This window comes from Bombus vancouverensis, chromosome 13, assembly GCF_051014615.1.
Source record: "Bombus vancouverensis nearcticus chromosome 13, iyBomVanc1_principal, whole genome shotgun sequence".
Lineage (NCBI taxonomy): Eukaryota > Metazoa > Arthropoda > Insecta > Hymenoptera > Apidae > Bombus > Bombus vancouverensis.
In genome coordinates, this window is record NC_134923.1 from 12,199,922 (window position 1) to 12,222,749 (window position 22,828).

General features: G+C 42.4%; 3 protein-coding genes across 6 annotated transcripts in view; 2 read left to right on the plus strand and 1 right to left on the minus strand.

The window, feature by feature from the left end:
• The first annotated feature begins 286 nt into the window (after window positions 1–286).
• Window positions 287–1,692, plus strand: Ttc1 (Tetratricopeptide repeat domain 1). Its single transcript, XM_033340073.2, has 4 exons — window positions 287–719; window positions 811–987; window positions 1,079–1,261; window positions 1,331–1,692. The coding sequence occupies exons 1-4, from the start codon at window positions 420–422 to the stop codon at window positions 1,508–1,510; spliced, it is 840 nt and encodes a 279-aa protein (XP_033195964.2). The 5' UTR covers window positions 287–419; the 3' UTR covers window positions 1,511–1,692.
• Window positions 1,693–3,057: 1,365 nt separating this feature from the next.
• On the plus strand, window positions 3,058–14,591 carry LOC117159842 (putative sodium/potassium/calcium exchanger CG1090). The gene is made up of 10 exons (XM_033340010.2): window positions 3,058–3,602; window positions 3,676–3,968; window positions 5,515–6,000; window positions 6,132–6,357; window positions 6,699–6,811; window positions 6,959–7,134; window positions 7,428–7,651; window positions 8,379–8,693; window positions 8,808–9,041; window positions 9,218–14,591. Exons 2-10 carry the CDS (start codon window positions 3,945–3,947, stop codon window positions 9,415–9,417), a joined length of 1,998 nt encoding a protein of 665 aa, XP_033195901.2. The 5' UTR covers window positions 3,058–3,602; window positions 3,676–3,944; the 3' UTR covers window positions 9,418–14,591.
• A 746-nt stretch (window positions 14,592–15,337) lies between these two features.
• tinc (transmembrane protein tincar) overlaps window positions 15,338–22,828 on the minus strand; it is a 38,164-nt gene continuing 30,673 nt past the window's right edge. For 2 of the 4 annotated variants that reach the window (XM_076623612.1, XM_076623611.1), the window contains 2 exons: window positions 22,472–22,690; window positions 15,338–22,278 (listed from right to left, as the gene is read on the minus strand). In XM_076623612.1, coding sequence (XP_076479727.1) covers window positions 21,115–22,278; window positions 22,472–22,690 — 1,383 coding nt within the window. In that variant the 3' untranslated portion in view covers window positions 15,338–21,114. The remainder of the gene's footprint in view (window positions 22,279–22,471; window positions 22,691–22,828) is intronic. The other 2 variants (XM_076623614.1, XM_076623613.1) reach the window with 1 other exon arrangement.

The window sequence follows — 22,828 nt, forward strand, 5'->3', positions numbered from 1 at the left end:
ATGTACATAAGTTTTTACCATTAACCTATAAAATTACGACGTGACAATTATAATATTGATAATTAGAAATACTCCATAGAACAACGTTTAGAGTATCGTAACAAACTTAAATTTTATTATAGATCCAAGCGATAGCTATGATGAATAAATGTACGAAATTAATATAATAATGATACTTGCGTATAAATTTTCCGCCACAAGCGCCTTTGAAATACTATTTACGAAGCGCGTCGTAGGATGCACTCTAACGATTGACTTGCGAACTACGAAGAAACGTTAGTGCCATCTGCAAACGCGTCGAAGTTAACAATGACAAGTTAAGTCGTCTGCTTGCGATGCTTTAGTTAACCTTTACGATTCCTAGGTATAAACGTTTAGATTAGGTTTTAAATCATTGCAAGGTAAGAAACAATTACGCGATGGGCGATAAATCGGAAAATTCGAAAATGAACGAACAGATCATAGAGGAACTCACGAAAGATCTAGAAAGTTCTTGTATCAGAGCAAATAACAATCCCGCGTCGAACGACGATATCAAAGATTCGACTGAAAAAAATGGCAATTCCTCGGGAGCTTGTTACGAACGTGTGGGAATAATCAATGACAATGCTGACGAATGTGAAACAGGGGCCAAAGGCGACACTAATTTTCCGCAAGACTATATAGACGAAGAGTCGTTGAAAGATAGAGAACTAACCCTCTCTGAAGATGAAAAAGAAGTTTGTAGTTGCTTATAAAGTTTATGGCCTTTACAGAATTATATAAGTAATCATCGTATATTATATCTACCGATGTATCTTTCTTTTTCAGATCCTTAAAGCAAAAGCAAAGAAATATAAAAATGAAGGAAATGATCTTTTTAAGAGCGAAGAATATCATGAGGCAATATCTATGTACACGCTAGGATTGCAAACTTGTCCGTTAGCTTATAGCAAAGAGAGATCCATTCTATACGCCAACAGGGCTGCTGCAAAGATAATATGTCTGGTAACGATGTTATTTAAAGAATATCGTCGTAAATGTTTGAAAGATCTAATGATCTTTTCGGTAAAATCTACTTACAACGTTTTTTAAGTAGGATAGAGAATCGGCGATATCCGACTGTACAAAGGCCATAGAATTAAATCCAAACTACGTGAAAGCATACGCTAGAAGAGCCAAACTATACGAAGAAGCGGAGAAACTAGACGAGGCTCTGGAAGACTTCAAAAAAATTCTAACGCTTGATTCCGGTCACGTAGAGGCAAATCATGCCACTCGGGTAATCACCAAATTATATCTTCTTTATTTCCATTGTACTTAGGTATTAATGCTTTAAATGTTTTACCAGAGATTACCTCCATTGATCAACGAAAGAAACGAAAAACTGAAAGAAGAAATGCTAGGGAAACTGAAGGATTTGGGAAATATGGTACTAAAACCTTTTGGTCTTTCTACGAATAATTTCGAACTGCAAAAGGATCCTAATAGCGGTGGTTATTCTGTCAAGTTCCATCAAAATCCTAGTTAATACATCAACCGCCGCATAAAAATTGATTTTGGAAGCGTGTCGCGGAATATTTATACGTACCTTATGTAAATTCTGCTCGGATGTTGTGTGCTTGTTGTAATAAATACATAAACGTTATGATATCTAGAAAGATATATTAAAATATTGAAGATTATATATATAAAAAATGTAAAATCGTAAAATCTCGTTGTTCGATTTTATCACGATACGAAGTTAGCTTCTTTCGCTACCGATCAACGTCTTGATAAGATTCGTCTGAAAACGTACGATGCTTGACCGATTACAGATTACGGCACAAGATTTATTCATTATAAATGGTAAGTATACGTTTGTAAGTTCGTCACGAGGTAAAATAATCATTCGTCGGATGTATTCGTCGGATGTACTCGTCAGATTTTTTCATACACCAATTTTATTTACAGTTGCATGTCGTTTGTTGCATTGTTGATTCAGAGTTTCCTTGGCATCTACTGCAGTTAATGTTTCGATCGATAGTAGAATGGTCTAATAAATATTACTGAGAACTTTTGTTCGCAAGAGAATAAAAAAAGTTTATGAAAAATCGAAAGACCAGCAGACAGATTGCGAGGCAGATCCTATTGGTGTCTTTAGCATTTATTCCTAACGACGTCGTATGATTTAGATCATATGTAATCTAACGATCCTATCACATACAAGTTCAACAAGCTATAGGCAACTATAGGCAAGAAACTATTTTTATCTTTCACAATCGAAAGCGAACGAATGAACGACCTTAAAGCGTTGCAGGTGCAACGAACGACCGCGAATAGAAAGGAAGCAACGGATGAACTGTCCACGTTGCCACTCCTATCGCTTCTCACCCTCTCATTTCGATATTTTTATCTTCGTATATACCCCTTTTTCTATTCTATTTTCGATACTCGTGTACTATCCTCATATTTCCTAGACTTTATCGCCGCATTACGGATGATCTATTCCTGCATTTATGGAAAATTAAAGTTAATATACAAGAATACATAAATAACTAAAGTAAAGCGCTCGTTATAACATCTATTGGATAGAAAAATGTCTATTTAGGTTTACATTTCTCCAATTGCGATTATTAAAATATAAAATTACATATCGAGCGTTCTTTCTCTTTCCCTCTTCATCTTTGATCGACTATGGGTATTTATCCAAATTCGTATGTTATTAACAACTACAAAAGTAGAACTCTACTTTGGACATTTTGCATCTATATATAATTATCTATATGTCCAATTCCAAGGATGCATAAGAATCCGTAATTCACCGATCAATGGCCATTACTTCATTCAGTTTTCATTCTTGCGGTTCACAGTAAGCTGAATTGTGACAATGCGATTGCGCGTGCGTAACTTGATATCGGAGGGTTGGGATTAACAGAAAAAGAGATACGACGGATGTGTGCGCGCTTTAGTAGGATAAGTAGGAGGGTGGTTCTCGCGTACTCGTGAGCGCGTGCGCGCATGCAGGTGAAACACATAGATATAGGTAGCAAAAGGGGAAGAGGATAGAGGCAGTCGCAAAGGGGGGATGATAGTGGCGGCGTTGATGGTGATATGCGAGGAGAAGAAATGCGAAAGGAGGCTTCATTGGCGAGCAGCGCATAAACGCAGCGAAACAGGCGACCAGAATCGACCGGTAAACGATAAACGTTGCATGGCTATGTGCTAGCAGAGATCGTTAAAAGCTGGTATCTGCGTTTAAAGGTGACCTGTTACACGCATACAGACATACGTGCACGTTGAAAGTGTGCGGTCAAACTGCAAGACTCGGAAGAAATAAAAACAAACGTGGAATAAACGAGAAAACTGGCAGAAAAATAAAAATCGGGTATAGGAGGTGAATAGAAAAGACAGAGAGAGGGAGAGAGGGAAAAAGAGAGAGAGAGAGAGAGAGATAGGGATAACAAGGGATGTGAAAGCACCGTGAAAGGGATCTTGCGAAGATACTTTTTTCACGGCACGAGGATGGCCGTGACGTCGATGAAAGGAGATCGTATTAACCGGAGGGTGGTTCAGTAAGCACGACACCTACGTAGCCAAGAAGACGACGCCTACGTACAGCGCAAACACGCCGAGAACGCATCGTAACCGACAGTTTTTATGCAAATCAATAATTCGAGTACGACGCAGCAATAAAGCTTTGCCTTTATTTCCTAGAAATATCGAACGTTGTTGTTGCCGAATAACAGTGACGACAAGGGCGACGTCGCGTCGCGTCGACGGCAGCGAGCGCCCGACACTCGATAACGAGTTTCTATCGTGGTAGAAGCGTTCGGCAGACGTCGGCTGAGTGCGGAGGAAAGCGTAAGAGTGCCTTTGGTCGCTTGCACCGTTGATTCGCCTTTCGCGTGCCAATAATCGGTGCTGCGTACGTGTTTCGTGAGGCACGTAAAAGAAGTTGGTCACGTCGAATTCGCTGGTGCATAATGTGCAACGTTTCTGAGAAAGGGGTAAGCCGAACTACGAGCTACCATACATACGTCGATTCGTAAACCCACCGTTTAACGATCGTTGGAAACACCGAATTGGGTCACTTTCACTGACACCTCGGTTTTCCTCGTGCTTTTATATTACTACGTGTTAATTGCGGTAAATAAAGTCTCGGAACTTCCGCCACCGGAAATAGTTTTGCCGAATAGAAATCCACTGTATCGTTGAATCGTTCCCATTACGAAATACGTATGCGCGTTTGCTCAGAATTATTTTTTTCAGAAATCCTATCGTTTGGTTCGTTCGTCATTAAAAGACGCGTATTTGATCTTTGCCGTAAATCGAGCCGTTGGTGTCTGTTCATAACTTAACGCGTAATTTTGTGGTTTCTCTAATCGTATTTCCTTCGCAACACACATACTACACGCATGTAGGCATTCATATGGAATTATCAGTATCGTTTAAGTATTTATTTCCTCGATGGGTTGATAAATTATTAACGTAAATCCTTTCGTACGCGTTCGTCGCCTGGCTCTTCGAAATGAAACAAAGAGAGAGAGAGAGAGAGAGAGAGAGAGTGGATGTAATTGCCTAATTCGAAAAATTGTATTTGTCGTTCGTTGGTATTGATTTTCGATCGTTAGCTGTAAAAATAGATATCAAATAGAACGACGAAAGAGGAAGTCGAAACACGTTGAAAAGGAAAAAACGTTTCAAAGCAAAAGTTTAGATCGTCGAGTTTTTGTTTGACTACGGCTTTCCATATTTGCGTATAATGCGATACACGTGGCTATAAATGACTCAGTCGCATTATACAAAGAACGAAGAACTTTTTGCGATAATAACAAGGTAAAACAAGAATAGAAAAAACAGAAGAGAACAATACGATAAATTTTAATCGTTACAGTTAGAGTTGCTTGTCGAGTTGTGAACAGAACTTTTAATTAATTTCTGTATTCTATCGTATCGCTGCTTTCTCACTTGCAGCAAAGAATTATAGTGTAACTGTGGGCAATCGCTTTCTCTTCGTTTAATTTTCATTTCGTAACGAGCATAAATATTTGAACGAAAACCGGGATTATCCTCGTACGATATTAAAACTTATTCTGTTTACTTTGTTCATTCGTAAGGCTGTTACCGACACGTCTGGCAACATGTATTACATGCGTGTACGCGTTGCGAATCAATATATTTCCCACGATCGATACGACTATATCGAGATAAAAAGAGTCTAATCCTTCGCATGTTTCGTTTGATACGGGTCGTTCGACCCGTTAAGGGACGAGACGTTTGTGAGACGAAGAAAACGTGAACTATTACGTACATCACGTCAAAGTTGAAGAACGTGATTCATATAGCGGTAAAAAACAAAATTGATGGCGTATTTCGCACAGGATCTGTTGTATTACCGGATGAAACAAATGTCTGCTGACATTCCAGTTTTCCAATTGAGTTACGTAAAAACGAGAATTTGCAGAAACATTTGCGGTCTATTCACCGCGCGTTTAAATATAAAAGAAGCTGTATGCATGTACCGATGATAATTGTACGTTAAATATGTTTCAGTCGAAGACAATGAGGCGAATTCACTTGGAAAGTATTTCGCGACGCAGAAGGTGGTCTCTGCGATTCGGCCTTTTCCTCGTGTATATATTAGTCCAGTACGTCACTTGTGCAAAAATACCTGAAGAGGTAACGTCTCCTTATCCCAGTTCCACGGACCGCGAAGAAAACTGGACGTTAGATTCTACCTCGGAATCGTTCACGCCCGAGACAGAGGCCAGCGTCGAACCAAAACCAAAAGCAAAGGAAGAGGCTGTTTCGGAGAAAGAAAAGAACGAAAGGACCGAACCGAAGAACGAAAAGAACAGAACGGAAGAAAAGAACGAGGGCCAGCAGAAACATGGAAAGAAGACACCGGAAGAAGAAAAATCGAAGCTCGGTGAACATTCGAAGGAACGGAACGCCGCTTCGACGGAGAAAGCTTCTCCAGCAGAGAAAACTGCTCCGAAAAAGGAAGTGACGACAGCGAATGTCCCTGGAACCACAACGGTGAGTCAGGATTTTTATTATCGAATTCTCTTTTCTATCGCGGTGTTCTTTTAAACGCGAGGAACGCGACTGTAAATCGTTCGAATTTCACTATAACGCATATAAGAGATATTGGTTATTCGAGACTCTAGGTTCCAACAACGACCACTATGAAGTACGAACATGCAACGTGGAGACCGCGAAGGAAAGATTGCTCGCCACCTGCGATCGAACAATTTCCACGACCATTAATGGGTCCCTCGGCTAGAAAACACGGTGGATTGATCATTCATATTTTAGTTGCAATTTACACCTTCCTGGGCCTTGCCATTGTTTGCGACGATTACTTCGTCTCCAGTTTGGATCGAATTTGCGAAGGTAACGAAAGTTTTAAAGTAGAATTTCACTCAGGTGTCAGACCTATGCGTTTGCACGTTTTCAGCAGGATGCTGCTCATACAGAAAGATTTCTCGTGTATATTTTCATCTATATCTAATACAGCAGAATCTTTGGATAACTAATTTTACGATATCGAAGATACAAGGAGAAATTCTATTTTTATGGAGGATCAAAATTGTATTACAAATAGTAATAGAACCGCGAGACTTACGATGCATCGAAGAAGCGTGATTTTGATAAAAGTTATACAAATTATAGGAAGTTCTTCTACCGCTAAATTTGCGAGAATATTGACAAAAGTCTTGGTTTTCTTTGCGTAGAACTGCGATTGTCTCCGGACGTTGCTGGAGCGACTTTTATGGCTGCCGGTTCTTCAGCTCCGGAATTGGCAACCGTGGTGATCGGTGTGTTCTTTGCCAAGGATGATATCGGAGTAAGTATACGAGAACTTAGCGTTTTGGCCAAAAATCCACATCGAGCAAATACGCGCGCGCGTAATTAAGTTTGGTTAGAGGGGACTCGAAAGGAATTTAGTGGGGAATATTATGCAGATTACAGAGAGTTGCTGTTGGGATTGCAGGTAAGCGGTGTAATCGGAAGTGCGGTGTTCAATATAATGTTCGTGATATCGGTGTGTGGACTGTGTACGTCGACAGTGTCAAAGTTGAATTGGTGGCCCCTCTGCCGGGATTGTTTTTTCTACGCTGTATCGATTCTGGTGATGCTGGGTACAATTTACAACGAATCGATATCTTGGTAAGAGACAGCTTGTTATCGAGCTTATTCCTGTTACGACACAGTCATCCCTAAAAGTCTTTGTATATCTTACGAAGAGGCCATTTCATTTACACAAAGCATATACGTTTAACGAAAGAATCGCGTTCATATGAAATACGCTATCATTGTAGCCAACTTTCGCGTAGCATTTTATTTTAATAAAAATTACCTTCTTCCACGGTGAACGAAGACTTTCGTGACTGTACCATCGTCGCATGGATGTCGTATCGTCGATTTTTATCATGTACAAAAAAGAAACGTGTCTTTCGCAGGATGGAATCTCTGTTCATGTTGTTCATGTACGGCGTGTACTGCGTCGCTTTATCTTACAACGCTAGACTGGAACGTTGGGCGAAATCTTACAATATACCTTTTCTACCAAAAGACGACGAACCCGCGGAGGAGAGCGCTCTTGTTAGTTATAGATCGTTACAAGAGGACCGCTTGTCTTACACAGGGCCGAGTTCGCCTACGGATCAATATAAAGAGCAGGAAGGTAAACGCCGATTATCAAACACGTACGAAATACGAATTTTTAATCTATTCTAGTTTTTATAAAAAGAATAGATTGTGTGCACCTTCGGTACACATCCGGCGACTTTTATGAATTCATTATGTTGACCTACGATCTCGATGCTGCAACGAATTAGAACGTAGACTCGAATCGTTCGAACGCCTGCATCGTTTATCGTGCTGTCATGTTTATCGATCATCGGTGATCGATATCTATCCAAAGACGGAAGACAAAATCACCCGTAATCTTTTATTTTATCATCTTGATACCTCCATATCGCTACTGTATAAGTTGTTCCAACCTAAACGTCTGCTTCGCTTATAATGTCTCGACTTAAACGATTTCCAAAAATGGAATATCATGGAAAAGGAAGATTTTTGTTCGCTCGTTCCTTCTTTAATTTTGTCAATGTCATCTCCGTCTTCTGTGTACGAAACGTGTATCTTTCCTATCGCATCTTGTAGCGGATAAGAAAATACTGCGTGTACGTCTTCGCCAACCTATCTCTGTATAAAATATTCTCCAAAAATAACACGAAGATCGTAGGACAATGCGATAAATCCATAAAGGAAACCGAAGATATTTATGGGAAATGCCTAACTACGTAAGTGTCCGAATACTCATGGACGGGAGTGTATGAAAATTATTGCGCAAAAATGAAATTCCGTAAAGTAGAAAATATTACACAGAAGATCGCTTGGCTACGCAGGTGTAACCGCAGGAGCAGTGGCAGGAGGAAACGTTCCTGAAACGAACGAATCGGCACCACCGAAACAACCGAGCTATTACAAAGCGAAAGAACCAGATCCGAACGAGGTATCGCCGTTAGAGAAGCCCACCGACGGTAGCAAATGGTCTCTGTTCACCTGGGGTCTCGTCTATCCGATTCATTTCATGTGCCGCGCCACAATGCCGGATTGCCGACAAGACAAATTTAGGAATTGGTATCCCTTTACCTTCTGCGTGTCGATGGTTTGGATCAGTTTCTACAGTTACTTCATGGTGTGGATGATTACGATTATAGGTAAGAGACAGCAGCGATGGCGGCGATCTTGAAAAGCACAACGATACAAATATAGTTTAAGTAATCTTTTTCCGACGTCCACTATTCTTCAACGGCAAATTCAATGTTTCGTAGGTAGCACTCTTGGCATACCAGACACGGTGATGGGTTTGACGTTCGTCGCTGCCGGTGTCAGTGTGCCCGACGCGCTCTCGTCGTTAGCCGTGATAAAAGAAGGCCTTGGTGACATGGCCGTGAGCAACGCTGTCGGCAGTAACGTCTTTGATATACTTGTTTGCCTCGGGCTTCCATGGTTTATACAAACTGCGATGATACAACCCGGCTCGCACGTGAACGTCACTAGTCGAGGTAAAATCGTGCGATTTCCCTTATACGAGTCTTTGTCGCATACGCTTGCTAGACCGCGAATGCGCGTGTCTGGGAACTTTCGTGCATTTCAATTTTCCATAAATGCATAAACGTTCGCAGTCTAGAGGTTGCCAAACGAAATTCAAATTCCCGTTGTTTTATTGTCGCACTGCCAGGTCTGACGTACTCGACGGTGTCTCTGCTGTCAACGGTGGTGTTCTTAGTCCTGGCGACCCATTTGAACGGCTGGAAGCTGGATCGACGGTACGGAGCGATATTGATGGTTTGGTACTTGGTATTCATCACATTTGCCTCGCTCTACGAACTAAATGTCTTTGGTGAAATGAATCCTCCGGTTTGCTTCAGCGCATTTTAAACGAACGCCACTTAATCGTATACAGACTGACGAGGAAAATGAAATATAATGGAAAAAGTGGAAAAGGAGGAGCAGTGAAAGCGAGGGAGGGAGAGAGAGAGAGAGAGAGAGAGAAAGAGTGCGTGTGTAAGCAACCGACTGAATGCTCGATGAAAATGTTCTCGTCGAACTCGATCTCATTGCATCGTGTAAGTATCAGGCTGCTAAAGCACGATGGAAGATAGTTCGAAAACTCTTTTATAATATTTTCGTTTCATTCTTCCATCCTCCGTCTCGTTTCTTCTCGTTCCTTTTCGTTCTTCTTCTTCTTCTTCTTTCTTTTCCGTTTCCCCTTCTTCTTCTTCTCTTCTTCTTCCTTCTTCTTCTCTTATCTTAGCTTCTAGCCCTATTCTAATTTCTACGTGAATTGAAATTTCAAGCAAAAGTGAGGAAGAATGGCAGAGGAATGAGAAAAAAGGTGACAAGATTCCAGTTCGCACTGGAATTAAAGAATATATTTCAAATGCGCTCGTCTTAACATCTATTTGTACAATAACGCGTTAGATGATTTGTAGCGTCACCTCTCGAGCACAAATTCGAGTTCTATTCTCACGTCGCGTGAATTTTCCTTCCATCGAAACATCGACGATTCTCGGTGTTTCACTTTGCTTCCATTTGTTATTCGTACGATATCGATCGAGCTTTCTTTCGGAAGCAAATGGAAAACGCAACGAAAACAAGCTCTATCGTTGTTCGTAAGTTTGGGGTCGGTCAAACGGACAATACACTCATCAGTATTAAAACGCAAACGACGACGTTGTTAAGTATTATGCAATCTAGAATCGGTAGCGGAATAGAACTGGTGGATCGATCGTATTAACTCGTCGCGCTTACTTTCGAATCGTAGACGCGCGAGACACCACAGTCCGAAGACTCTAGACAGTCGTTTTCGTTAATCGAATATCGTTTCTATCTTTCGTGCCTCTTTGCTCTTTCAAACCTACTCTGTTTCCTCGTTCGACTCTTACTGCTCTACTTGTCGTACTTCCACCGAAATTTCTAATCGAAAGCTGCTGCACTTTCGCTTATTTCTTACGTTTTTAAACGTTTCTCGCAATCGGCATCCAGTCAATTTCTTCTTGTACGATGATTCGTCCGTCCGTGCGTTCGTTGGTTCGTTAATTCGTTGATTCGTATTGCCGTTTTTCTTCCTCGACAAGCGATATAGTGCACACGCGAGAATAATTATTTTCCTATCGAGATAATCGTTCCCTTGTTCTTATCGCGCACATATACGTTTTCTATGCAAGTATACGCGTGTATGCGTGTGCGTACGTCAGTGTTTTCAAACGGTTCTATCCGCGGAAAAGTTAATTTTCCAACAACGTAACGTTTTTTGATAGATATTTTCTAATCAGCGCGTCGATAACAGCGAATTTAGCGTATCGATAGACGAAAAATGTTGCGAAAGAATTTACTTCGATGTTTCTTTCCCTCTCTTGAACGATCGTTTGCCTGTGGCCTAACGCGTTTTTTCGAAATCACGAAAGTACCTTTTAATCCGTCTTTTACGAAATATTTCTCTGTTCGCGCGTAACTGCGGGTGGAGCCGCTACTACGAAGCGCTTTATCGATCAGAGAAGTAGAATTAACGTTTAACAGTCAGACGCGATGCAGCGGCACCCGAAAAGCTTGCTTTCTTCCAGAGGAAATCGATAAACGTCGGCCAAACTAGCCACGTCCGAATCGACATTTACGACGCACCGTTGTTCTCCTCGCTGACGATCGACACCATTCGTCCTCACTATCTACCGGTCTTTTTATCGACCTTTTTACCGACAGGCTTGTTACGTGCACTCGAATACGTTGTTTCTGGCGCGTTCCTTTCCGCACTATTATCTCTGTTTTTCTTTCACTTTCTAACGTCCTGAACGAATATGAAACGACGAAAGACGATGCAACCAGTCGCGAAGTTCGAGTTTATCGGACGAATTAGACCGTGGGTGAGGGAGAGGCGAGCGCTTTCAACGAGTCGAGCGAATGATCGAACGCCGTTCGCGTACTCGCGTAAAAGTACGATTGCTTGCAAAGGAGAAATTAAAAGCTTCGTTTCGGACAAATCGTACGCATCGATCAAAGGGATTACGTGTAGGACCCACGTGGATCAGTGGAGGCGAGTCAAAAGGTAGAAACGAAGTTGACGGAAGAAGGTGAAAGAGATAGAAGGGTACACTTTCGACGAGTACGAGACGAGATAACAAAAGAGACAATAATTAACGCAGCCTTATCCGATGAAAGTATCTACAACGTTACTCTGCGCGATCCTTGAGATCAGCGTGTAAAAGGATAGCGTTCGGTATTCTTCCGTTTTCCCATACCTTTCGATCTGTCTGTTGCCTGGCCATTTTGCAAAGACGATCGATCAACGTTTCTAGACTATTATACGTACGATATTCTATGTAGTCGCTAAGCGGAAAGCGGGCCGGCGGTGAATTCCAGACAAAGAGCAAACCGCGATCCGCGAACAGCCTAAGTATTTATTGTATTTGTCTGTCTACGTTGATCAGCGCTTCTTCGTACATCGTGCATCGTACATCGTACCGTATGCGTGCATTCGCCTGTTCCAAAAGCAAATACAATGCAAACGTAATTCGTAATGTGTCACGAGCACAGTTGCGTTTGAATCGGTACGCGGTCCGATGACAGATCGCAAAGATCGCGCAGGCGTTTTAACGTAAACCGAACGCGTGTGTTATATGCATGCGTGCTCCATTACGTAAGTACATGTACGTATACACACGTACATATATCGTATGCGTGCGTATATAGATATGTACGATTACGCATTATACATATATAGCTGTAGCAATACATACATCTACAAACTGTATATTACGCACTGTATATGTATATGTATATGCACAGTACGTAGTATACATAAAGAAAAGTATATACGATACGTACGAAAGCTTAGATTTATATGATTATCGAACGTTCTACGTGTTTGTTCACTACCATTATTTGTTATATTGTTAGCGCTTCAGGCGGATACACGTTGATATTAACTATTAGCGATATCGTGAGATATATAGTATGCTCGCTCGTTCGCTCGATCGATCGATCGAATTGAACTCAAATTACACCTCCATATAGAGTATATATACATGCGTGTGCGTGCGTGTAATTGAACTTCAACGAAGCCAACCGCGGCATTTAACAAGCGTTCGATCGATCGATGCGAAGCAAGAGACGGTGCGTTCTGACGCATACGAATACGCGTTGGAAACGCGTTCAATTGGTCGAAGCGTAATTATCGGATGCAGCTTCGCGAAGCGAGGCGCGCGAAGAAGCAGCGATGATTCGCTAGAAAATTACGTTGACGTCGTTTCGACCAAGTGGGATTAAGTCGGATCGGCGACTTGCGCGACGTGCACCGAGAAACGAAAAAAAGAAGGACTCGCTAGGTGAACGACTAAGATGGGCATGGGTGTAAAACGTGGTTCGGCCTTCTCTCGTTGACGAAGGTTTGGCTCTGTAGAATTTTATTTTTCTCCCGATCGTCGACTCTGTGAATTCGCCTACGTGTTTCGTAGCCGAGTAACGTACTCGTCATTCGTGCAACAACGTTCGAAAATTGGTGTGGTTCTAGTCAATAAAGATCAATTAGTAGCGTTATCGTAGGTGTATATCGTTAGATAGTTTAGCGTAACTTGGATCAATTCTCCGGTGCCCTTAAGATAGGCGTAGCTCATACGTTCGAGTCAATATATTCGATACGGCTTAAAATTAGACGTTTTACGTACGTTTCGATCGGACCTATTTACCCGTCCTTCGCCCCTCTCTGTCTCGTTCACCAATTTTCGAACAACGGACCAACGAAAAATCTGTTTCGAAGGTATCTCTATCCGATTCAAAAGTTTAAGTAACACGAACAAGGAGACTCGTTGTTTATCGATATAGATATCGACCCGTCGATGATTCATTGTTAACTGTTGTGAATGTAGATTTTATATCGTCGAGTAATATGCATACGCATACATACATATACGCATACCTATAGATATACGTATATAAGAATATACATATACAGATAATATATATACAATATATATATATATAAATATATGTATACAGACTCTCTATATTTGGCACATACTATATGCAAGTATACGTATATTATGCGCCTAGCTTAATTAACAGGATTAGTTGATTTCAAATATATAGTTTCTTCTTCTTCTTCTTCTTCTTCTCCTCCTCCTTCTTCTTCTTCTTCTTCTTCTTCTTCTTCTTCTTCTTCCTGTGCGCGTGATATTTCTGGTCTTCGTCGAGTCAATACGTCCGTGTACCTGCCATTGACAAGAGGGAACATCCGAAAAATGTTCAGTTTGCGATAAGGTTGCGACACGACAAACGTTCGTTCGATTTAACGGCGATACAGCGCACTGTGCGAGTTTGACGCGTTTCCAGTCGCGTTTCCCTCGCGCTCCAACCATTTCGTATGTATGCGTAGTAGGTATACGTTAAAGAATGGGAAACACAAAGCGAGAAAGGCGAACGAGAGCGCGGGTCGTTTCATCGTGACATCGAGCGACGATTCGCAATAAATTACTTACGTAAACGAGTAGCGATCCTAACAAGACTCGTAGAAACCGCCTAGCATTTTATACTGTACGTAACAGAAGAGAACGTGATAAACGCGATAACTTAGCACGCAAATCGTAATAATTTGTAAGCGTAGATTTAATTTCTTCGAATTAAGCGAACGATCAACGAACGATATACGCGTTATGTAACGCGTTTGTACACGCGTGGAACGTGTTCTCGACGCGATCGAATCGACAGTTTGAGAAAGTATGTTGCGCGCTTCTAAACAACGAACAAAATCGAGAAAAATCGCGCGCGATGTGAAACATCGATAAAGCGATACGACGGGACGATGCGATGTGCAACGATCGTGCACCTTCCAAGGGGATTGTTCACGCGCGATCGAAATCGGAAACAGAACCGGATCTCCCTCTGTTATATAACGTTTTTCTCGTGTTGTTAGAATACATTTCCAAGACAGTCCTAAACCGTCAATACATCTAGTTATAGCTTATTACGGCGTTATGTAAGCAAACTGTTTTACCAATGTCGTAAAGAAATAAACACAAATACGAAATATAAATGAATAAACGAATAAACTAGTCCACGAACGAATCGATTATTTCACGAACGAACAAATTAACGTGTAAATAAAACAGACCAACGAACCGTCGTTCCGCGGACATTCGTACGAAAACATTCGATAATTGCACGGTCGTTACGGGGGATGAAGGTTTTCCCGACGCAACGCGAAGCTCGATGACTCGCCGCGATCCGATAACGTAATACGATGGAATCGTGGAAAGCGAAACTCTTTTTATTTTTCGAATTTTCAACATCGAGCGCCTACTAACGAGATCTTTCCGATTAAGACGACACCAAACACGATGTAAATTAAATTATACTCGATTACCGATATGCATTTTTAATCGTCGTTTCGTTAAGCGAATACGCCCCAAATCGTAACGCGTTTAGTTTCGTTTTAACTAGAAAAATGTAACAAACGTATTGGCAAAAGTTTCGTTGATCGCGAGTGAAAACCGGAGAATTTTGAGCTTCGAGTTAAAAGTCTCGGTTAGTCTAGTCGAACGCTTCGACTCTCGGTGTCTCCGTCTCTTTCGCATTTGTAATTTGCATAAATTGGCTCTCGATTTTCGCGCAATTATCGAACGTTTCCTTGTTTACGCCATTCGTAATAGATATGTTCGTGCGCGTTTGCGAATAGTGGAGAAAGGAACGGAGGAAAGGGCCGGACGGAGAATATTTGCTTTATTTATTCGTTTATAAACCAGCGTGGATAACGAAACGGGGAAATGGACAAAAATTTTCGGGAATAAAACGGCTCGCTCCGTGTATGTACGTCGAATAATTTATCTTTATTCTCTTGGTAAATGAATATACAAAGTTTACATCTAGTTTACTTGTTTATACGATGCATCGGATAATATTGATACGATGTGACGATAGTAGCGTCGCTGTTATAATCGCGCGTACCATTTTTCTTTTTCTCTTTGCTCTGTTCGCACGCGTTTTGTATAATCCGATGGCTCTTCCCTTGAATACGGATGAATTACGCGTTAACGATACGAAACAAAAATCATCGAAATACCGCGGATCGTGATCGTCGATCGTTGATTTTCGTTTCCCCTTATTCCTTCTATCCTTTCTCTTCATTTTTCCGTTTCGCTTTTCGCGTTCTCCAGTCTGTACGACGAAAAAATGTTTTATAGGCCGATACGAGTATATGACCCGTTCTATTTTCAAACAGAGCATCAAATTATCGATCGATAAAAGACACGAAAACCAAGAATCGTTCGATCGATCCATCGAACGATCGATCGGCGTTTAGTGGTTGCTGCTGGTCCAGTAATGCTCGCTTAACTCTGCCGCGGTTCCGCAAATATCATCGTGCAAATCTCACTCTTGTCTCGACAAGCGATAAGACGTGGAACGTTTTAAGGAAAGCTTCGATATGCAACTAAAAGTGGAAATCACGCGTATCGACAACGACAGCGAAATTCTATTCGCTCGTCTCGACGGTATTCGTGGAACAAAGTTGCCGCTGCTTGCGCGAGAATCGCGATACAAAATCCTAGTTTATTGAAATTTAAGCGAGCACCGCTGTGATCGTTTGGCGATTAATAGGACTCGACGTTTCGTGGCGATTCGCGCGCGAAATGCCAAATGGAAGAACGAATGGAAACGGGAAACGCGACCGAGTAATCGCAGACAGATGTCAAAGAACAAGAGAAAAATGGAATCTGAGCCAGGGAATACTTTTGGTGTCGTGCTCCGTGAGTATTCGAGAGCGCGCAAAGCGATAGCGTTTAACTGTGAATTAGAATAAATACCAAGATAACTCTAATCAGTCTTTATACAATTATTCGTACATATCTGTTAAATTTTTTTCTCTTTTCTTCCCCCTTTTTTTTTTCTTTTTGTTGCATTAATTCTTCCCCTTCGTCGTTCATTCTCGCGCCTTTCTCTCGTTTCACCCGCAAGTTTGACTCGATCCTTAGTTATTTACAGCTTCGAAAGGAATTAGTTCGAGGGCGAACGAATTGAACGTGCGCGCACAGACATAGGCACGGAAATTCGTACGCGCAACAAATACGCAACCTTTTTCTTCCCCTGTCTCTAGTTTTCTCTCTTTTCTTTTTTCCCTCTTCTTCCTTTTTCCTTCTCGTTTGCTACTCTCTATGCGTTGTGCCGTTACGCGCGCTTCGGATACAATTCTCGCGGGAAAGCTCGGAAATTGCGCCGAAACTACGTTTCTTTCTTTTCCTTTTCGTCCTTAACGTTCTTTTGGGGTGTAGGTAGCACGTGGAACGCGGAATCGATCCGTTTCGTGCAGGTATCCGCGTTCGAGATGTCTAGCCGGATCTAAAACGAACAGATGAGGTGGCTGACTGACGCTAAACGGTAAAAAAATATTTCTGCAAACAGCAGCGTCCGTATCAGATCGGAGCCTTTTCGCCATTCTCCAAAAGGTACGTTCGGCTGCTCTTTGCTCTCGATATTCTTGCTGCTGCTGATAACAACGATGGAAACGATAATGACGACAACGATGACAATGACAACGGTAATTCTCGATCGTGACAACGCGAGTCCGTCGTCGTTCTTAGCCTGATGTATTTTTATTTCGATTAATACGATGCGAACACGAACTCGATCGTTTTCGAAGAACGGATCGGCCCGATATTAAAAAGTCGAGAAGAAAAGACGTTACAGAAGTTGAAATCTCCTTCTTCTGATCGTTGATCGATGGCGATCCAGAAATGCGTAGCGAATCGAAAGATTTTACACGTCTCGTCGTTACCAACGCGTGGTCCTTTCACTGTGATATGTACGATCGGTGTAACAAAGCGTTTATTTCTTTTTTTTCTCTATTTTTTTTTTTTTTTTTTTTTTGTATTTTTCCTTCTTTTTACGAAAAGATCTCGGGGATTTACCTCCGTATGTCGATGATGATAAAAACATGCTCGTTCGCTTCGACCTCGATTCTCCGTCGTCGTGTTCTCTTCTTCTTTTATCTCTAAATCGCGTTGTTGAGGATCTTTAGCTTCGAACGAAGACGAAAGCAAGTCTCGTATAAAAGTCGATACCGTAATTGGCGTTCAAGAGAATGCGTGTAACCTATGCGCATTGAAAGTCGTTTGAAAAAATATACAAGTACAGTGAAAGCTTTATCGTTTTACAAATCGATCGCGATGTCGAAGAATCGTGCTGCTCTTTAGCCGTCGTTTGCATTCCGATCGATCGTATGCTTTAGAAAATGAAGATTTATCGCATAGAAACCAACCATCCGCGGATTATTTAGGATTGCTTTTTCAAGAGTCTGCGTTTCCGTCGGTACCATAAAGCTTTGACTGCAACCATTTCGACGTTTCGTTGATCCTAGAAGAATAGACTGATATCTTCTAATTTACTCGCAAAAACCGTTCATCTATTCGATCCTATCGAGGTATAAAAATTAGAGGAATTTTCTGTCTAACGTCCGTCCAGATAACCAAGGATTTCGAGGCTCGAATAGATACGTGCTACACATTTGCAAAGTAACGTTTGACAAAAAAGATATAACGAAGCCGTAGCGTAAAATCAATCGAGAGTTTGAGATTCGAGTAAACGTAAAATTCTACAAGCGAATTTTACAAATCGCAAATCCTGTTATCCAATTATTCTGTTTCACGTAAAATCGCGAAAGGGATGTTATCTACGTACGATCTACGATTTGCAGCTTGCGAGATCGCTAATATCGTTAGCTGATAAATTATCGCGAACGAAGGCTGCGAAATCGAAGAGGTTCTCGCGTAATGTAATTTATGACTTCGCTGTATCCCTTCTGGCCAGACGTACGTCGAACATCGCAAAAAACTCGCACGCACGCGTAATTAATTCGAATAACCTCATCGACGGTGATCTGGCTGACTACTACTACTGGCTTTTTCTACTCGGCTATACGTTACATTCCCGTTTCTACTCTCTACGTACGGAAGTCGTAACTCGTTCGTGGAAAGAGTAAGAAAATATCTATTAGATGGTATTCCCTTCCGTTGATTTTGTTCCGTGATAGAAAAATTATTCGAGTATGTTCGTACGCTCCGTGATTCGTTAACGTCCGTGATATGATAAAAAAGTAGTTGACGCGTCGCCCATTAGAGCCGTCTTTCGCAACTTCGTTCCCTCGTTTCGATCCACGAAAGTGAAAGCTCGACGAAAGCGACTGGCTCTGTTCGCATGTCAGAACGTAAACTAAATATTAACACTAACGTTTGCGAATAACGAGTCGAGAAAGGTGTGAGTACGCAACGGTATGTACGAGGTTTGAAGAAAGCTTAATGTCGATACGACACGCGATACCAGGCGAAATCGGTATTCTTAATCGTCCTCGTGAATATTCGAGCCCTTCGAAAGCCATATCCGACGAGTCTCGTAAACCGAAAAGTATGTAGACTTCAAATGCGAACTGCCGGTATAAACGTTATCTTTTCCAGTTTATTATCCTAAAGCTTATCGTGAAAAATGAAGTTACGAAGGTAGATAATTCGTTCTCTCGAAAGTCGTTGTTCATCGATTCAGCTTCTGAGAGACTCGTGTGAGATTCTTAGGAATCGGATTTTACGCTTTCGCGATAAGTGCGTGAAACATACGGATATTTATCGACAATACCGTATATACCTGTTCTGCGCACTCTTCTCAGCTCTTCCGACTCGATATCGTCGAAAACGATCGGAAGATATTTCAAAATAACAATCTTTCTTCTAGAGCGTATTTACCTGGGAAAGCTAAATTTTACGCAACTCGTCCGACTACGCTGCGCGTTTACGTCAAAAGAAACCTTCTCGAACGAGCGAGTGGAAAGAAAGAAGAAAGCTTGCGCGTCCTATTATACGTATGCTTCGTCGAACAAGCAAGGCACGCTCTCAGTACCACACCTCTCTCTTGCCACTAGTTTATTACTATCGGTGTATTTGATCGGAGATTGCAAAGATCGATCCTAAATCGAAAAATACCGTTCGTTTTGCCGAATTTGCGTCAACAACAATTTCCCAATAGCTTCGCTTGCAACGTATTATCACTTACACGCGTCTGGTATATGTAAGTTTCCTGTATCGTAGAGTATTCGTAGTATCGTAATAGATAAGCACTGATTAATATACGTTACACACATTATTATCTCGATCGTTTTCTATGTTGTTTCGAAAAAGCGTCGGTTCTTTTTTCTTTTCTTTCTTTTTTTCTTCGTCGAAAGTTAGGAAACCCGTACTTGCAGTTTTGGTTAATCGATATCATAAGTACTTGGATTAGCGATAGATGCTCGAACTCGAATTCGTTCGACTATCTGGATTATATATATATATATATATATATCGTTCACTCGTGCGTCGTGCATCTGGGTCCTTAAGTCTTTACTTAATTATGAAATTGGGCGCGTCTCCACGCGAGATCATTTCCTATGGTCTCGCCGCGTTTTTCGCCATTTTAAAATCGCGGAAATAGAAAAGAATTGCCGCAGCGCAAGCGTTAAACAGGACGAATTAACATGGCAGTCGATGAAATCAATTTATATATTCGATATAACGAAGATCTTAGAAAGTCTTGCGATTATGTTTATTACAATGGCAGTAATCGTACGCTTCTCAACGTCCTCTCTGATGGGCTCACTCGCTGATCGTATTAGTCGAGATGTATCGTTATTACGTCGCGTGGGATCGAAATTGTGCCGTCTCGAATATCACGAGGGTAAACAACTCGTGCGAAGATTATCCGTTTGAAATGCAAGTTTCGCGTTCAGCTTTCAGAATAATGATAAAAGAACATTTTTTTTTTTTTTGTAATAATAAGTATATATATATATATATATATAAGTTATTTTAAGCAGTCGTAAATTATTTTCACGAGTGTTTTTGTCGGCTATTTGTTGCAATAAAGCGATGAAATGGTGTATGACCACGCCAAACTATATGGAAAAGTAAAAAATGTAAAAAAATTTCACTCCTTCCAGTCTGGCGATCGAAATAGTCTCACGTGCGATTATAATGGTTCGTGATTGACGAGCGATTGACGAGCGGTGATTCGTGAGCAGCTGGCAAGATATGTTTGTGTCGCGAGTCGTTCGTTCATATTCGAACGAGTCGTTGTACCGGCTGAAAAAACGGGCAGACCATAAAAGTGTATCTACAAGTGTATGATTTCTTACTGGTACGTGCATATGGAGAGATAATTGATATGGAAGAACGGGGCAGAATATTATCTCGACATACGACATCTGTATCGAAAATAACACAATGTAACCGTAAGTGTCGGATGTTGCGAGTAATCGACCGGTATGATATGTAATAACGTTACTTTTGATATCGGTGATAGGGTAAAAATCCACGATGGTAATCCTCCACGAACCTCGATGACAAAACACGCTTGAAAGAAGGTTCCCATCGAAGTACGTTCGCGAAGAACGACGATTCTTTTCCGAGAACGATCTCGCGAATGTCTCGATGGGAAACGTTTCGTCGAGGCGACCTAGGAACGTGATCGTCGAGAACGACGACGGGAACGGCATCGTGAGAACGTATCGGGTTTGCTCGGCGCGGAGCGAGAGCGAAGAGGTTGGAATCTAGCAGACGCGATCAACGTCTAATGAGGCAAACACGTATCCGAGTCTCCGCTGCTGGCCATCGAGAAATTAGCCGAGTCGCGATCGCTCTGCCTGATCTGCGCGGTAGTGGTCAATTTTCCATTAACCTGCGAAGCTTGGGGGAAAGTGTGGTGGCCTGGCAGTGCCCAGGGTTGCGTGTGTAGCTGCACAGGAGGGAACCTCTTGACGAAAGGGTTGTTCGGTGTGGGCGTGATGCCGTGAAGAAGTCTGACGCCGTTGTGATGGGACGGTAGAGTAGTATGGGCTGGTACCGACGAGTGTACTTGCGGAGGGACGAAAGCGTGCCTCGGCACCGATCCGCAGCTTCCGCTAGATCCACCCATATGAGATCCAGCCATGCTATGAGAGGCGTGTGGCAGAGGCATGGTGGAGCAATGCGGATAAGTGACCGCCGGCTGGGTCGGATAATGCGGCAGAGTGGCCGACGTTGCGTGCACGCGGATATCGTTGCTCTCCGTGAACGACGTCATCCTCATGTTCGTGGAACGACCGAAAGGTTCCTCGTTAGGGTTCAGCGGTTCCGTCAGCTTCGTCCTCGAGAGTTTCCGCCGGATCACCACGGTCGCCTCGTTCGGATTCTCGAGAATCACAGCTGGACATCCTTGTCCAACCACGTTGACGTCGTTCACGTTAACGTTCGTGTTGACGCCCGTGTTCGCACTCGCGTTTATACTCGCGTTCGCTGTTGAATTTGCGTTGATATTGGCGAACAGTGGCACGTGATTCGCGTATTGCGGCGATGAGAAGGATTGACTAGTGCCTGGACGACTGTTCGGCGGTGAGAAGGTGGCCGTTGCGGATGGAGGCTGAATCCCTCGCTGGAGGGAACAGCTGCGCCACTGATCGCGTGATTCCTCGCCGTCTCGTTGATCGCAGTTGCCGCTCACGTCGTCCACGCTCGTCGCTCGTCTCTGACAACTACTGTTACTCGCGTTGCTCGCGTTACTGTGCACGCCACTCGAGGACGTTTCGCTGTGGCTGCTCGCGTTGCTGTGACCCGTCACCGAACCAGCTCCGCTGCTACCACCCACCACGGCGTCCAATGGCGGAGAATTTGAAGAATCCGAGCGAGGTGTTAACTCTTCGTGTGGCATTCCCGAATCCCCTCGACGCAGACATCGCGGCGTTTGACCACCGTTTGCCTGAAACCAATGCGCGACCACCTACCTTCAATTTAAGGAACAGGGCTTCCACGGATTTTTGTTTATCGACGTTTATCTCGCTCTCTGTATTCAGTTATTTATTTATTTATTTATTTGTCATTTTTCTGTCTGGTATTTATTTGGTAGTTTGTTAGAAGAAAAGTATATTGTGAACGACAAGAGTTGTTAGTACCTGGGTGTTAGTGGTTAGTAACGCCGTGACAACTTCGGTAGTCGGTGCACAAGTTGGAGTCGGAGTCGGAGTCGGAGGTGGCAGTGGAAGTGGTTCCGAAGTGGGATCGGGCAAAGGGTCTGGAGTCAATAGGGGCGAGGGGTCGCCTTCCGAAGGTTGTAGATCGCGATTTGCGCTCGCGTAGTATGTCACTTGGTCGTCGTTCACGCACTCGAGCAGCTGTTGAAACGTTTCATCAACGATTAATTGCCAAGCGAAATGCCAATTAGAAAGTAAGCCTGCAAGAGTCTCATGAATTTATTGAAAATCATACGAATCGAAGAGAGAACGCAAAAAAAAAAAAGAAAAGAAAAACAG

Bases quoted from the DNA above. Each gene is read 5' to 3' on its own strand.
- Ttc1 (XM_033340073.2), top strand. From the start codon at position 420: ATGGGCGATAAATCGGAAAATTCGAAAATGAACGAACAGATCATAGAG. The intron at 988-1,078 runs GTAACGATGTTA...TTTTTTAAGTAG, and splicing joins CTGCAAAGATAATATGTCTG to GATAGAGAATCGGCGATATC. The intron at 1,262-1,330 runs GTAATCACCAAA...ATGTTTTACCAG, and splicing joins AGGCAAATCATGCCACTCGG to AGATTACCTCCATTGATCAA.
- LOC117159842 (XM_033340010.2), top strand. From the start codon at position 3,945: ATGTGCAACGTTTCTGAGAAAGGG. The intron at 8,694-8,807 runs GTAAGAGACAGC...AATGTTTCGTAG, and splicing joins GTGGATGATTACGATTATAG to GTAGCACTCTTGGCATACCA. The intron at 9,042-9,217 runs GTAAAATCGTGC...TCGCACTGCCAG, and splicing joins CGTGAACGTCACTAGTCGAG to GTCTGACGTACTCGACGGTG.